The 15,484-nt window shown below is 58.2% G+C and overlaps 1 protein-coding gene across 3 annotated transcripts in view; it reads left to right on the top strand.

The window, feature by feature from the left end:
• CUX1 (cut like homeobox 1) overlaps window positions 1–14,899 on the top strand; it is a 354,203-nt gene extending 339,304 nt beyond the window's left edge. For all 3 annotated transcript variants that reach the window (XM_032459637.1, XM_032459636.1, XM_032459635.1), the window contains exons 15-23: window positions 6,408–6,535; window positions 7,223–7,289; window positions 7,966–8,078; window positions 10,457–10,573; window positions 11,712–11,795; window positions 12,418–12,474; window positions 12,867–12,947; window positions 13,742–13,806; window positions 14,033–14,899. In XM_032459637.1, the coding sequence (XP_032315528.1) occupies window positions 6,408–6,535; window positions 7,223–7,289; window positions 7,966–8,078; window positions 10,457–10,573; window positions 11,712–11,795; window positions 12,418–12,474; window positions 12,867–12,947; window positions 13,742–13,806; window positions 14,033–14,102 (782 nt within the window). In that variant the 3' untranslated portion in view covers window positions 14,103–14,899. The remainder of the gene's footprint in view (window positions 1–6,407; window positions 6,536–7,222; window positions 7,290–7,965; window positions 8,079–10,456; window positions 10,574–11,711; window positions 11,796–12,417; window positions 12,475–12,866; window positions 12,948–13,741; window positions 13,807–14,032) is intronic.
• The last annotated feature ends 585 nt before the right edge of the window (window positions 14,900–15,484 follow it).

The following is a 15,484-nucleotide window of genomic DNA, read 5'->3' as shown; positions in this document are numbered from 1 at the left end:
GTTGGCTTTGGGGGCACGCAGTTTGCAGGCCTACGTGTGAGGAGCCAAGATGGTGAGAACCAGAGGGCTGAGGAGAACTGTTGTGATGCTGGTGGGGCCCCTGGCCAGCTGGCCCTCGATCGGGGTCTGACCCACCCAGTAGGGGGTGAGCTGTCTGGATGGGAATGAGAGACACAGCCATGCCCAGGCTGCGGCCAGCAGTTCCAAGTTCCTGCCTCTTCTAAGTAGCTCGGACTCTCAGAATGTCAAGAGGCATAGCCTTTTTTTTTCTCTTCAAACAAAACAGCCTGTGGACCAGTAACAGCAGAGCTCCTCTGTTCAGGGTGGAGGTAGGGGCTCCAAGGACTGAGGTTTGAGGACCCCCTCACTTTGCAGGGGCCCCTCCTCGGTGGGCAGGTGGCCCAGCATCTTCTCTTCCAGCTGCTGACCTTGGGCGAGTCTTAGTCGATCCTCAGGAAATCTCTTCTGAATGAATGAGTGAATTTCACTTCTCCGAGCTTCCGCTTCCGTCTCTGTAAAGGGGATGTAATAACGCTGAACTCGCAGAGCTGCCGGGGGGGCTAAGTGATAGGTAACACCCGCAGACTGCGCGGCTCGGCGCCTGAGCCACCTCGGGCCCACAGGACATCAGTGCTGTCTACTGACGGTGTTTCATGAATCTCGTTGCTGGAGCAGCTCCCTCCAGTCCCAGCTATTTCCACCTTGTGCTAGAGCAGGAGGGGCCCCTGCACAGGACCAGGCACTCCCACAGGTTAGCCAGGTCACCACCAGTGACGCCCGTGATATACCAGTTGGCACCAGGATGGGCAGCAGAGTCCTCCACTCTTGGCAGCTCTCCCTTCCGCCCCCTGCTGAAAACTCAAGTGCCTGGTTCCTTGGGTAGCTGGGGCTGCCAACTTGGACTCAGCTACAGATAGGAAGGCAAGATCCCCTGCTCCCCACTCCCGTGGAGAGGGGGCTGTGCCTTCCACGGAGTCCGTTGCCTCTTAGAGACCTGTCTCAGTTAGCATCTGTCAGGGCTGATCCCTGCCTCCTTTCAGCCAAACCCAGACGCCTCCCATGGTTCTCAACTGGGGTGGGTGACTTTGCCCCGGGGACATCTAGGGCTTTCGCAACTGAGCAGGGAGGTACTACTGGCATCTAGAGGGTAGAGGCCAGAGGTGCTGATAAGCATCCTAAAATGCATAGGACAGCCCCCCAATAATGACCTGGCCTTGAATGTCACTGTGCTGAGATCTAGGGTGAAGGGCAGGCACAGGCCCAGCCAAGGCCACATCCCTCTTGGAGCATCTTCACCAATTCATTCAGCAGATAGTCGCTCTGGGCCAGGGACGTGCTCCAAGCTAGATGTCTGGCAGCCTCGAGTCGCTAACAGCCCAGAGGGGAGACAGAACAGGGTGCAGAACCACAGCACAGGCGCCGTCCTGTAATTGGTGTTAAGGGGGCATCTGAGCACTGACCTGGGAAGAATATTCCAGGCAGAGGGAATATCAAGTCCAAAGTTCCTGTGGTACAAATGCGCCTGGAAACCATTACATCTGGAGCAAAGTGACCAAGGGGAGGAGTGGGAGGCAACGAGGTCGGAGAGGCAAGGGAGAGGCGTGGCAGGTGGGGCCTGGCTATTGTTACTCTGAGAGATGCAGGGGCCATTGGAGGGCTTGAACAGAGGGTGGTCTGATCTTACCGTTTAAAAGGCTCTCTCTGGCTGCTGCTTCGTGACCAGATTTTAGGGGTGAGAGTGGAAAAAGGGAGAACAGGGAGGAGGCTGTTGCCACAGTCAAGATGAGAGGTTGTGACTCAGACCAGGTGGCAGCGGTGGTGAAACTGATTGGATTCTGGATCTGTCTGGAAGGGAAAGCCAAAAATAGGACTTGCAACAGATTAGATGTAAGGAGTGACGGAGAAGAGCAAGGATGGCCCCTTGTTTGGTCTGAGCCAGTGAAGACTGGCCTTGTCTCTACTCCTCTCAGTCCTGCAGGACACCGCCTCCCAGGGCCACATGATGGGGGCTCCTGCTGGGGCAAAGCAGGTTAGAGGGATGGTGGGGGGGTTGGTGTCAGGCATCAATTTGGACCCGTTAAGTCTGAGGTGCCAGTTAGACAGCCAAGTGGAGCACGGGCCCAGGGAGAGGAGCAGACTGGAGATGCACGTGGATGACCCTGGAGGGTCATCAGCTTATAAATGGCACTCGAGGTGGAGGTGGCCACAGCCAGAGACAGGGGAGAGAAAGGCGTGCAGGGGCGGCACCCTAGGTGCAGCAGCGTTCAGAGCTTAGAGAGGAGGAGAACCAGCAAAGGAAACTGAGAAGGAGCAGCCAGGCCAGAGGGCAGGAGGCCCAGGAGGGTGACTGGAAACAGGTGCTGATGGGTCAATAATATGATGGCTGAGAAAAGTGGACCTAGCAAGGTGCGAGGTCATCAGCCACCTTAGCAAGGGCAGCTGGCGTCCAAGTCTGATGGGAAGAATTTAAGGAAGTGGACACTTGAGAGCAGACAACTCCTCCGGGGAGTTTTGCTGAAGGGAGCTGTGGGTGGGGTCAAGAGGCTGGGGGGCTGTGTGCGCACACGTGCATTTCAGATGGGCGGATAACGTGCTTGCCTGCTTGTGGGGAGAAGCACGAGCTGCAGGAGATGGTGGCGGCAGGCTGGGGACGCCCTTGTGTGGGAGTGAGGGGCTGGCAGTCCGCAGGCACCGGGAGCATGCGGCACTCGTCCCTGGCCGCCTGTGGGGACGCACAGGCACAGAGGTGGGGAGAGGGTGGACGTGCTGGCGTCCGACTCCCCTCAGAGCCCTCCAAGAAGAGGGACAGTGTACAGCGAGCCGCTGGCCTGCAGGTGGCTGATTTAATAGGGGTCCCTCACCTTCGGGAAAGCCATGAGCATGACACCCCCAGACCTTGCCACCCGACTCCAATTGGGATAAGTTTCTGCATTTGATCAACGCGCAGTCAGAAATCAGGTCTCGACCTCAAGCCATAGCCCAGTTTCCTTAAGTCTTGGCCTTGATACTGCTTTGATTTCTTTCTCCCCTCTGTGGAATGCACCCCCTAGAAAGCCTTCCCACATTCTCCCGGGAGGACGAGGTCCCATAAACCTGCATAAAGAGAGAGGGACTTTCTTGGGCCTGCCTGACAGGTTACCTTTCAGAGGCGAGGCGCTCGTCCCTCTGACGCCCCCAACCCCAAGACGCAGCCTCTTCCTCTGCACAGCTTTCCCCAGGCTGCAGATACTCCGCCCTGCAGCGCACTCCTGAAGACGCCCTCTCTTGAGCAGAACCCACCCCATCGCTCCGCCCCATCTGGCATCTGTCCAGAGTGGGCTTGTCCCCAGGTCCCGCCCTGCACCCCTGCTGCTCCCTGCTCCACCACCACCTTGACCATACCCTCCAGCTCCCACCTCACTCAGCCTTTCTTGAGACATCAGGGACCCCTCCCTACTCATTGACGGTCCCTATTCAACTTGGTGCCTTCACACACTTCCTCCTGATCCACCGCCCCACCCCGCCACCGCTTCCTGCTACCTCTTCTTCAGGTCTTTCCTGTGACACCCCTGAAAATGTCAGCATCCCCAGAAGTTTTGGTCATGCTTACATCACACTCTCTGGGCATCCATGTCCACTGGTGCGGGCGCAGCCACCCCTGGACCTGGAGGCCCCCTCGGCCTGTATTCCCAGCCTCAGGCCCGTGGGTCCACCTCCCCACCACAGACGTCCCCTTAGCTCTTGCACCAGGACCTCACACTCAACAGAGATAAACCAAGCAGCTGCTCACCCCGTCCAAATTTGGGGGGCCAGTTCCAGACATGGACCCACCCTCCTGAGTCCTCTACAACAATGGGGTCACTACTCTTTCCAGTACTTTCTACCTCATTGCCTCAGGGCCAGAATTCAAGCCCAGTTCTGCCAGACTCCAGCTCAGGACTCTCCCTTGACACCTGGTGGTCACCCAGAGACGAGACCCCAAATCTCTGTCTGCATGTTCCCTCCCCCAGCAGAGGAGACAGAGGAAGTGAGGGGTGGCAGGGCCCCTGCTCTCGCCCCAGGCCTCCCCTCCGACTTGCCCCATCACCTCTGCTGCCCAGCCTCTTCCCTGTGCCTCACGGGCAGCCACCTCCACACCTAATGAGTGCCCGCCAGCCAGCCCTCCAGGAGCAGCCAGCCCCAACACTCAGACTTGCACCCCCAGAGGTCTCCTCAGCGGCACCCCCAGTGTCTGGAAGCATTTGCAGCAGGGGCTGTGACAGGCCCTAGAGCCCAGCTTAACAGAGTGGCCTGACACCAGCCGGCCGGGGCAGCCTGGGATGGAAGGTTTACTGTCAGAGTGTCACATGTGTGCCCGGGTGAGGACCTGCGTGCCCACCCAGACAGCAGCACACATGGCACAAATGCACAGGAAACCCGGGCTGGTGCTCGCTCCCCCGCCATGCCCACGGACGGCTCCTGGAGCTGCAAGTCGCTCCTCCCCCCGGGGAGCTGGCCAAGGAATCATCTCACTGGCATTTTCTCCAACCGCCGTGCCGGGCTTGGGTCCCCTCGGTATCATGAGACATGCACACCTCCAGGGATTGGGCAGCAGGCCGCCTCCCCACAGGCTCCCCAACCCCTGCCCTGTCCCTTCTGCCCCTGGGGTGGGAGACTGCTCACCTGAGCCATCTCTGGCTCAACACCCTCTGTCTGTCCAGGGGTCTGTCCACCAGCACCATTTTTGGATGTGTTCCTGTTTGTGGCTGTCCCTGTGGCCACCCAGTGCTCAGAACTGTATCTGTCCCCTACCTTGGTCCAGGCCCTTCACCTCTGATAACGATGCCCTGTCCACACCTCACTCTGACTCCATTCCCCTCCCTCCTAAGTGTGTGCGCGGCAGGCAGGGGAACCCTCGCACAGGCCAGTGGGTGGCGGCATTTGCAGTCTCTCTGGGCCTCTCCCTCTGGGATCTGCTTAAAGCTCCTGTAGGCCACCCAGGGCCTGCAGGCTGAAGGCAAGACCCCAACCCTGCCACCCCTACCCTCCCTCCATGTCCTGGCCCTGCCCTCAGGCCCAGCCTCTTTCCCCAGCCCCACCTCGGACCCCTCACTTCCACTGACACCACTACCTGCCAGGTACAGAGAGCGCTCGGTGGTCTCTGAAGGAAGAAATCCATTCAGAGACCTTGGTGTGGGGGGACCTTGGTTGTGGCCAGGAGTGGACAGCCAGGAGTGGGTTTGGTCCCCGCCTGGGAAGCCTCAGGTCTTCATCTGTCAAATGGAAATCATCTTACCTGACTGACTTGACTGTTGTGAGATGCGTAAAGAGCTTGCTGTGCAACAGGCACCAGGAGGTGGAGCCGGTGGGGGGAGGCTGGCTGGTCAGCAGGCCTTGCAATGAGCGGAGAGTCTGCCAAGGAGGCAGCAGGGCCATTCTCCAGGCACTGCCCACAGCCTGAGGCCTTTGGGCATTTCTGAGGCCACAGTGCCCCCTGGTGGCCACAGAGTCTACCCCAAAGGACAGCACTCTAGGCCTCAGGCCTCAGGCCTTGGCCTCCCTCTCTGAGCTAAATATATTGTCACCATCTTATAAATAAGGCCCAGACAGGGCAAGTCTCTGCCCAGAGTCACACAGCCAACGAGAAGTAGGGCCGGACCTCAAACTCGTGCCTGCCCACCTCCCAGGCCACTGCCGTCCTCCCTGCCAGTGGCTGAGGGCACCCACGGGGACTGTGCTGGGAGAACTCTTCAATGTCTCCCACCCTCCAAGAGGGCCAGGATGTCTCTGCACAGAATTGTTTTGGATTTGCTTGGTTGTGAAGATGGCACCTGGTGCTGGGATGGGGGAGAGGGATGGGGCTGTGGGTCAGGGGAATCCTGCAGAGGTGGGAGGGCACCTCATCCCTAACACTGTGCCCGTTGGTGGGGAGGGGCTGAGCAGGTCTGGTGTCAGCTCCAGAGGTGGGACCCCCTCACTCCCCCGGCCCCTGCTGGGTCTAAGGGAGGCCTGCCCGCCCCCAACCCTGACCTCCCACTGCACCTCCCTTCCCTTTCTCCCCATTCCTACCCCCAAGCCTGCGTCTGGTCATTATCCCAGGGAATTAGCCCTGGAAGAAATTTGAGGGTCAACTTCCTTGCCCTGCTTTACAGAGGCAGTGAGGTCTGGAGAGGGAGAGGCGCCGGCCAGGCTCCCCGAGCTGGTCATGGCAGAGCCAGTGCAGACCCGTTTCTCCTAAATCTCTGACCTGGCCGCCCTCCCCTACCCAGAGAATTCTACGAGCAGAGTGAGCTCTTAGGCCAGGAGCGCCCCAATCCTGCTGGCTGGTCTAACGCTGGTCCCAGGGCAGTGGCACTAGCTGTGGGTTGGGAGGCACGGGGCTGGGGGGACAGGAAGCACCATGGGTCCCACCAGGCTCCCTCTGAAGGCCACATCTTTCTTTGGCACAGGGCGCTGTGCGGAGCTGCAGGTCCATGTCACCGAGGCCATGGCCACAGCCGCTGAGCAGAGGGACCTGATCGCCCGCCTGGAGCAGGACCTCAGCACCATCCAGTCCATCCAGCGGCCGGATGCTGAGGTGAGCCCACCCCCTCCACTCTGCTCCCTCACTGCCTGCCCAGGGCTCTCTCAGCCTCACAAAACCCCAGCTTCCCCAATAAACCAGCCCGTTCCTCAGGCAGCTGGTGTCCGCCTGCCCCACCCCAAGCCCACAGGGGCTGTCACCTACCACCTCTAGGTTTGGTCCTCTCACTTTGCCACAAAGCCCTGTTGGGGATGCCAGGCCACAGGGCAGAAGGCAGGCCTCCTCCAGCTGGCCCAGAGCACCCTTGGACCTCTGCCCTGGGAGCTCTGGGCAGAAACAAGGCCAGGATTATCCCCTCATCTCACAGCTGAAGGACCCGAGGCCCCAAGAACAGGGAAGGCTGGAGCCTTAAGGGCCCTGGGAGGTCATCATGTCACCCATCTCATCTTATAGATGAAGAAATGGGGCTCAGGGAGAGAAACTGGGCTGACCTGGGTCACCTGGTGGGCTGGCTGGCAGGGCCGGGATTGCCCAGCCTGTGACGCCCTTCAGGGCCGAATGGCCAGGTACGAGCCCGGCTACTGAGCTCTGGCTTAGGGGCAAACTTGGGGCCCAGCATTCTCTTTGGTGGCGCGTGCAAAGCATCCTCTCTCAGCCCTCCTTATTTGTTTGGCACCCCAGAAGGCTGTGCTCAACGCCATGTGTGGAGGCACCTCCCTGACCTCTTCCTCTCACCTGCAGGGCGCAGCCGAGCTCGGCCTGGAGAAGATCCCCGAGCCCATCAAGGAGGCCACTGCCCTGTTCTATGGTGAGGAAGGCCCAGGCAGTGATGGACAGGGCGGGAGGGGGAAGGGAGATGGGGCGGTGCAGCCCGAGCCCCGAGGAACGCTCCCCTCCCCCCGAGAAGTCAGGCCCCCAGGCCAGCAACGCAGCAGAAACCCACTTGCCCTTCTAGGCCTCAGCCTGACACCACCACGTAGGGACTGCGGCCCCTCGGCCGGGCCAGTGGTCTGTCGAAGGCTGGGGGGGGGCGTTGGTCATCTCCTTCCAGAGGCCTCAGCCCTGAGATTATGCAGCCACAGAACCAGAGGGGAGGTAGCCTCCTCGGGGGCTGAGGTCAAAACTCAGGGTGGCTGGGCCAGCACATGGTGGCAGTGGCAGGGGGGATGGTACCCAGTGCCCTCAGTGTCCCTTTGCTTCTGCAGGAAGTAGGGGCTCAGCCTGACAGATGTAAGAGTCTCAGATGCAAGAATAGAGTAAGGGTCGGGGGCTTTGGGGCCTCCTCTCCAAAGGCCCCTGTTCTCATGGCCCGCTCCCTGCTCCCCTGGTTCCCCCACTGCCCTAGCCTCTCAGCACCTTGTGCTCAGACACCCTGTGGCTTCTACCCCATGACACTTGGCCAGAGCTCCTTCAGAGCTGGTGACCTGTGGGCCCACTGCTGGGCTGTGCCTCCCACCACCCAAGCTACTGTCCCCTCTTCTTAGGACCCTCAGCACCAGCCAGTGGCGCCCTCCCCGAGAGCCAGGTAGACTCGCTGCTCTCCATCATCTCCAGCCAGAGGGAGCGCTTCCGGGCCCGGAACCAGGAGCTGGAGGCTGTGAGTCATGTCCTTCCCTCCCCTGCACTCCTTGGACCTGAGGACACAGTGGACGACACACAGGCTTGGGGCAGAAGGATGTGTCACAGACTGTAAACCTCAGTGGGATCAGATTTGTTCTGTGCACTCAGGGAGGGCTTCCTAGAGGAGGCCATGCCATGCTGGGCTTTGAAAGAAGAATCAGACACTCAAGAGAAAGGAGAGAAGTGAACAGAAAAGGGAGGCTGAGGAGCCAGAAGGGCATGCAGGTCATTCTAGGTCTGCAGGGACAAAACAGAGAGTCACCAGGTGAGGGCCCTGCTGCCAAGCTGGGGCGCCACCAAAGGATTTAGGTAGGGGACCAACACTGCCAGGATGGAGGGTAAGAAGTTCACTCGGGCAGCCAATTCAGACAGAAGCCTAGCCGGGAAAGATGATCAGAGGTGGTCACCATCATCCAGGAAGACACATCTCAGTCAGGTGGGGGGATGGGGAAGCAGAGGCAGGTCCCAGGGAGGAGGGTCTTTGAACCCTAAGAAGATGAACAGTCTAGAGATGGCTAGGAGCTCTGTGGGGTCCAAGAGAGCCTGCTGGCTGCTAAGCACCCACCTGGTGACCCACCTGGAGGGAGGGGCAGTCTGGTCTGCAAAGGTGACCAGTCCAGCTACATGTAGGTCTTCCACACGCAGCACCTTCTCGTGGGCACTGTTGACAGATGGATGGTGACTGCAGCACTCATAGCAGATGGCTGTGGTCCCCGGAACAGAGGGCAACAGGAGACAAGAGAGAGGATCAGGGAGAGAGGGCTACTACCCCCATGGGGTTTCCAAGCTGAGGTCTCCAGGAGGCAGACCTTCGCCAAGCGCCCACTGCAGGCCAGGCCCAGTACCGCCCGGCGACAAGGGCAGGCCAGATCCAGCGGGACTGTCTGTGATCTGGGCTCTGGAGCAAGAGGTTTCCAATGAAGGACCGTCAGGGCTGCTCCCTTCATGGCTGCCTGCACAGGCAGTGAACAGGTGACACCCACATGCCCTCTGGGGACTAGGGACAAGCATACTGTGGATGGCTAGGCACCCCTTAAAAGCAGCCTTTCAAATTAGATTTTTGAAAGGGGGGGGGGGTATTTATAATTTTTTTTTTTGCTTTAAAAGTCTAGACTCTTTACCATGTACTTGTTTTAAGTTGTGATAAGAGACACATAACTTAAAATTTACCGTCTTAATTAACCATTTTTAAGTGTACAGTATAGTGGCATTAAGTACATTCACACTGTTATGCAACCATCATCACCATCCTTTTCTAGAATGTTTTCATTTTCCCAAACTGCAACACTGTGCTGATTAGACACTCACTCCTCCTTCCCCTACCCCCGTAACCACCATGCTACCCTGTCTCTATGAATGTGACTAGGCGTCTCATATAGGTGGAATCATAGAATATTTGTCTTTTCTGTGACTAGCTTATTTCACTTAGCATGATGTCCTCTGGTTTCATCCATGTTGTCGCAGGTGTCAGAATTTCCTTCCTTTTTAAAGCTCAGTAATATTCCACTGTGTGGATGCACCACCTTTTGTTTATCCTTTCATCTGTCCATGGGCATTTGGGTTCCTTCCACCTTTCGGCTATTGTTAATAATGCTGTTGTGAACATGGGAGTGCAAATCTCTCTCAAGTCCTGCTTTCAGTTCTTTGGGGTGGATACCCAGAAGTGGACTTGCTGGATTGTATGATAATTTTATTTTTAATTTTTTGAGGAACTGCCGCACTACCATGTACTTTTTTCATCCTTCTGAATTTTTAGCAGTATGAACAAAACACCTATTTGAGCGTTTTAATAAGTTGAAAAATGAGATCACATTTCACTTTGCCCCTGGACTGGCAAACATTAAAATCACATATTGTATGGTTTCATTTATAGGAAATGTCCAGAAAAGGCAAATCCATAGAGACAGAAAGCAGATCGGTGGTTCCGGGGTCGGGGGAGGAGTGGGGGGAGCGGCTGCTGGCAGGTGTGGAGCTTCTCATTGGGGCGACAGAGATAGTGAGGGTGCTTGTATAACACTGCAAATATACTAAAAAGAAAAACTGAATTGTACACTTTAAAGTGGTGATGTGCATGTTATATGAATTATATCTAAGTATTAATTTTTAAGCTGATAATACCATAAACAAACAAAACAGGAAGAAATCTGACCCAAGAACTGTGACTTCTGCCTGGTGCGGGGTCTCCCAAAAGCAGGCAGCTTTGAGCTGAGGCTAACAGGTCCAGGGGACGGCCCAGGCCAAGAGGGGCTCCAGGTAGATGGAGCAGGTCCTGTGCCAGCACAGAGGAGGCCTCTCCCCCGACCCCTCCCTCGGCTGGCCCTGCCCATCTGCCCACCCACCCCTGCCTTCCCCCAGGAGAACCGCCTGGCCCAGCACACCATCCAGGCCCTGCAGAGTGAGCTGGACAGCCTGCGCGCTGACAACATCAAACTCTTTGAGAAGATCAAGTTCCTGCAGAGCTACCCTGGCCGGGTGAGCGCCCTCCCCAAGTTCAGCCCCAGGTGTACCGGGCAAGGGAGAGAGGTAGTCTGGGCCTTCCAAGGTGGGCGGGGCGGGGGCAGGGAGCTGCCGGGCAGCCCTGGGCCTGGGGCCCCCAGAGGCCATTCGATCCCCTCATGCCTGCCAGCTGCCCTCCCTCAGCTGGGAAGGGCCGCCCACAGTGGTGCCCTTATGGTAGTTCATTCAGCAGAACCAGCCAGAAAGGAAAAAAAAAAAAAAAAAAAGAACCAGTCAGGAGGCGATGACGTACAGCAGGAGGCAGGGCTCTCAGGCCGCAGGCCCGCAGGCCCAGGTGACCCCTCTGGGACCTACTAGCTGACCCCAGGATCTGGGAATTTAACCCCAGGGATGTTGAGCATTCAGGACAGGCCTAGGGAATCCATATGTTTTAAACTTATATTAAAAACAAAAACCACAACATTGTAAAATGACTATAACTCAATAAAAAAGGGGGCGGGGGGTGGGAAGGGATAGACCAGGATTTCAAAATTGTAGAATAGATAAACAAGATTATACTGTATAGCACAGGGAAATATATACAAGATCTTACGGTAGCTCACAGAGAAAAAAATGTGACAATGAATATATATATGTTCATGTATAACTGAAAAATTGTGCTCTACACTGGAATTTGACACAACGGTAAAATGATTATAAATCAATAAAAAATGTTAAAAAACAAAAACAAACACCTGAATTTGGTCCAACATTCCAAAAACCAATCAAGAGAATGGAACAGAAACCACTCTGTTGTGGGCCCAGAGGACCCTCCCCGGCTTCTCTCAGCCCCTAGGCCTCACAGGGGACCACCTGGTGCAAGAAAACCCTTCTGAGACTGTGGGGAGACAGAGGAGGGTGGGGAGCAGTGTGTGCTGGGGGGTCTCCCTGGGACGCGACTCTCAGCCACTGGCCCCCAAACCACTGGTTGGAGCTGTTCTCAGGCCACCAGAGGGCGCCCAGACTCTGTGCAAACTAGTGCTACACACTGGTGGCCTCCGCTGGGCTAATGAGGACTCTGAGGCTCCCTGTGAGGCTGTCGGCCTGCAGTCCCTCGGCCCTGGCCTTCCTGTTGGGCCCCTTGACTTGGTCTGTCCTCCTCTCTTCCCCACAGGGCAGCGGCAGTGACGACACGGAGCTGCGGTACTCCACCCAGTACGAGGAGCGTCTGGACCCCTTCTCCTCCTTCAGCAAGCGGGTGCGTGGGCCGGGTCTCCTCTGGGCAGCCCGGGCCACCCACCCACACAGCCGGCCTCAGCCTTTCTCCAGCCCCCCTCCACCAGCCCCAGTCCAGTCACTCAGACCCAGTCTCACCCTGCACCCCTGACTTTGCACCCCGACACACCAGATCACCGGGGCAACCTCCTCCATGTGCATTTGGTACCAGGGGAGCCTGGGGTCCCGCCGGGTGGGCACAGAGCACCGGGAACACCTGCTGACAGCTGTGTGAGGGTGCGAACACACCCCAGGTGCACACTGTGGAGGGAAGGCAGGCAAGCAAGGGGCTCCCAGTGTCAGGCAGGGGGTGGGGGGCTTGGGGGACTTGTAACCCCCTCCCCTACCTCTCAGGCTGCAGAAGCCCCACCCTGCAGACCTCCCTGTAGGCAGAATGGGCCACCGCAGAGGGGGCAGCAGCTCCTGTCACTGGCTCTGCTCACACAGGGGAGCCTACGATGTCACCCTGAGTGGGACTGGGAACCAGAGAGGCCCCTGGCAGTCCCCAAGTTTCTGCAGGGACAGCAGGGCAGGGTCCCTCTCTGCAGTGAGCTCGGGCTTCGGGGCCCTTTGGGGTCCTCTCCTCATCACTCCTCCCCTTTCAGGAGCGACAGCGGAAGTACCTGAGCCTGAGCCCCTGGGACAAGGCCACACTCAGCATGGTAAGTCTCCTCGCCTGTGCCCACCAGAGACAGGCCTGAGCCTTTGACTCTGGGCACCTCGTCACCTGCCCTCCAGGCCAGTCTGGGAAGCCCCAGGGACCCCACTGACCCCCTCACAGGCCCTGTCAAGAGTGGCTGTGTGACCCGAAACAGGGTCCCTGCCCCTCTAGGACAGCTCCTCTGGCAGCATTATCCATGGTAGGTTCTGGAATTGTGCCACAGGGGGGCGCCATTCCATAGCATCCCTGTGGCCTAAGTTCCCAGCCTATACAGTGGAGCAGAAGCCCCGCCGCTGACCCTTCCTGCCCTTTGCTGCCCTGGGGCAGAAGGCAGCCCTGCCAGGGGTGGGTGAGGCCTGCCCCATCCCTACTCACGCCTTGCTTGCTCCCCAGGGGCGGCTGGTTCTCTCCAACAAGATGGCGCGCACCATCGGCTTCTTCTACACGCTCTTCCTGCACTGCCTGGTCTTCCTGGTGAGTGTCCAGGCGCAGCCAGAGATGCGTTCACCATGCTCCCCCTACCTCCAGGGGTGGCAGGGACCCTGTTGGCCTATCCTCCAGGCACAGAGTCTGCTCTTGGCCACTTCTTTCCCCATCAGGGGCCTCATCCCACCCTGGGGATGACAAGCCCACCCCACAGGCCCTCTGGCTGGGACAGCAACCCACCCACTCTGTGGAAGAGGCCTGGCTGACTCCATCCAGGGTCCAGTCCTGGAGGGAAGGGTCCCTGGGGGAGGCTGAGGTAGGCGGGAAAACAGCCTAACTGATTCTACTAAGGGACAGCCAGGTGGGCTGCACAGAGAAGGGACATCTTGAGTCGAATCTCCTCAGGTGCAGAGGGGCATCCCAGTTAGTGGGCACAGCACGTGCAGGGGCCTGTCTAGTGATGCCTGCCTGGCCGCAAGTCAGGGAAAGAGGCGGGGGTAGAGCGTGCCTATGGAAGGCTCCAGCCTCAGGGATCCACCTCCAGTGAGGCCACAGTCAAGATGGCCCCTCTATGGCTAGCCTGGGCTCCAAATCTGACCCCAGGGCCCAGCAGGTCCCAGTCCCACCAGTGGTACTCCCAGCATTAGGGATGGCAGCTCAGTGCTCAGGCCTGACTATCTGTGAAACTGGTAGGGACAAGAGCATCTCTAAGGCCCATGTGCTGTAGGGCCTGGGCCACGAGAAACTTCACATGCCAGGAAGCCAAGACCAGGGGCCGTAGGTGGACTGCAGAAGTAGCCGTGAGGCCGCACAGGCAGCTCACCGTGTCTCCCCTGGGGCAGGTGCTCTACAAGCTGGCATGGAGCGAGAGCATGGAGCGGGACTGTGCCACCTTCTGCGCCAAGAAGTAAGGACCCACCTGGGCTCCACCACGGCCCCATCCTGAGCCCCGAGTACCAATGTGTTCTTATGTTCCCTGCCCCCCAGCCTTCTATCACAGCCCCCATCTGGTCCACCCCATAGCCCCCATGCCAGCACAGGGTGCGCACCCGCTGGAGATCTCCATGCCCACCCCAACCCCCATCTCTCTCCTTCTCACACTCAGCCTCAGCAAAGGTTTCTATGGCCCACAGGTTCGCTGATCACCTGCACAAGTTCCACGAGAATGACAATGGGGCGGCAGCCGGTGACTTGTGGCAGTGACGTCCTGGGTCTTCCCTCCTAAGACAGTGATGGCTGCATTCCCCACCCCTGCTTGTTCAGCTGCTTCTAATGACTTAGGCTTCCCTAGAGCATCCCCCACGTAGAGACTGCCCTTGCCCTCCACCCAAAAGTGCCAGAGGTCCCCAGGTCCTCTTAGGCCCCCTTAAAAGATGGTCTCAGCCACATCAGGCCCCTGAGTTCCAAAAAGCTCCAAGGCCAAGCCAGACTGAGCCAAAGGGACCCCCTCAGGCCCATCTCAGGCTGATGACCCAGCCTGGGTCTCACCCAAAGCCTGACTACTAGCCCAGGTGGCAGAGACCTCCCAGCCATGACACTGAGTTCCCACTGATTCTGGCTGTGGTTAATCCAGTTGGGACCCCCTGGGCCTCTCTGTGGCAGAATCTGGGATCCCTTAGGCTCCCCTAGGATCCATCACCATTCCCCCAAGAGGTGGAAGCCCTTCCTTGCAGGCCAGCAGGCTTTGAGTCCAGCCCCTGCCACCACCCCACTCCACCCCAAGAAGAGAGGGAGCCCAGAGGGCAGGATAGCTTTTGTTACCCCTCCCCAGACCCTTAGACCCACTATGATTTTTGCTTTCTTCTTTAGCAAGATATTCTGGCTTCTAGAAGAGAAGGAATCTCCAGTGAGCCCCATGCCCTAGGCTCTTCAGACCAAGGACTGGCTGTGGGCCATCCTAGCATGGCCACCCTGGGGCCACGGGCAGATCTTCTTAAGTTAGATTTGCACTTGCATGTTCAGCTTTGCACATTTTGAATAAACACACTGTTGCAGCCACACTGGTGCCCTGGCTCTGTGACTCTGGGGTACAGAAGGCTGGGAGGGGGTGCCCACAGCAACACCCCCTGGAGCCGTGGCTGGACCTCACAGCTGCTGTGCTGATGTGGGGCATGGCCCCCAACACGTAGGAGGCCTCTCCCCCTTTTCCCATCCCCAAGAACTCCCTGAGTGGGTCCAGAGCTTTGCCAAAACCCAAGTCCACAGAGTCTGAGTTCTCTTGAGCAGACAAGCAACTCAATCAAAAAGAGAAATCCATTACTTTTTAAAAAAACTACTTGTCAGGCTGCGGCTGGATGTGTGACATCAGCTTCTGGGGAATCCCTGCTTCCCTTTCTGGGTGCCCTGGAGCCAAGCATTCTGTCCCTTTCCCTTGGGCCCAGCCTGCCAAGCACTGCAGAGCCCATGCCCACCAAGTCTCCTGAGTTGCCAGCCTTGCCTGGGGACACCCCTGAGCCACAGCTTGCAGGCTGCCTGGCCACCAGCCCAGCCCACTGGTGTGGGTCTTCTCCCACCCAGATGGAAGACATCCTCTCAGCTTGTGATGCTTGGCGTTATCCCACTGGCCAGGCAGCCCACAGGGCTGG

The sequence above is a fragment of the Camelus ferus genome, chromosome 18 (genome assembly GCF_009834535.1).
Source record: "Camelus ferus isolate YT-003-E chromosome 18, BCGSAC_Cfer_1.0, whole genome shotgun sequence".
Classification (NCBI taxonomy): Eukaryota; Metazoa; Chordata; class Mammalia; order Artiodactyla; family Camelidae; genus Camelus; species Camelus ferus.
This window is presented reverse-complemented; position numbering and strand designations above follow the sequence as displayed.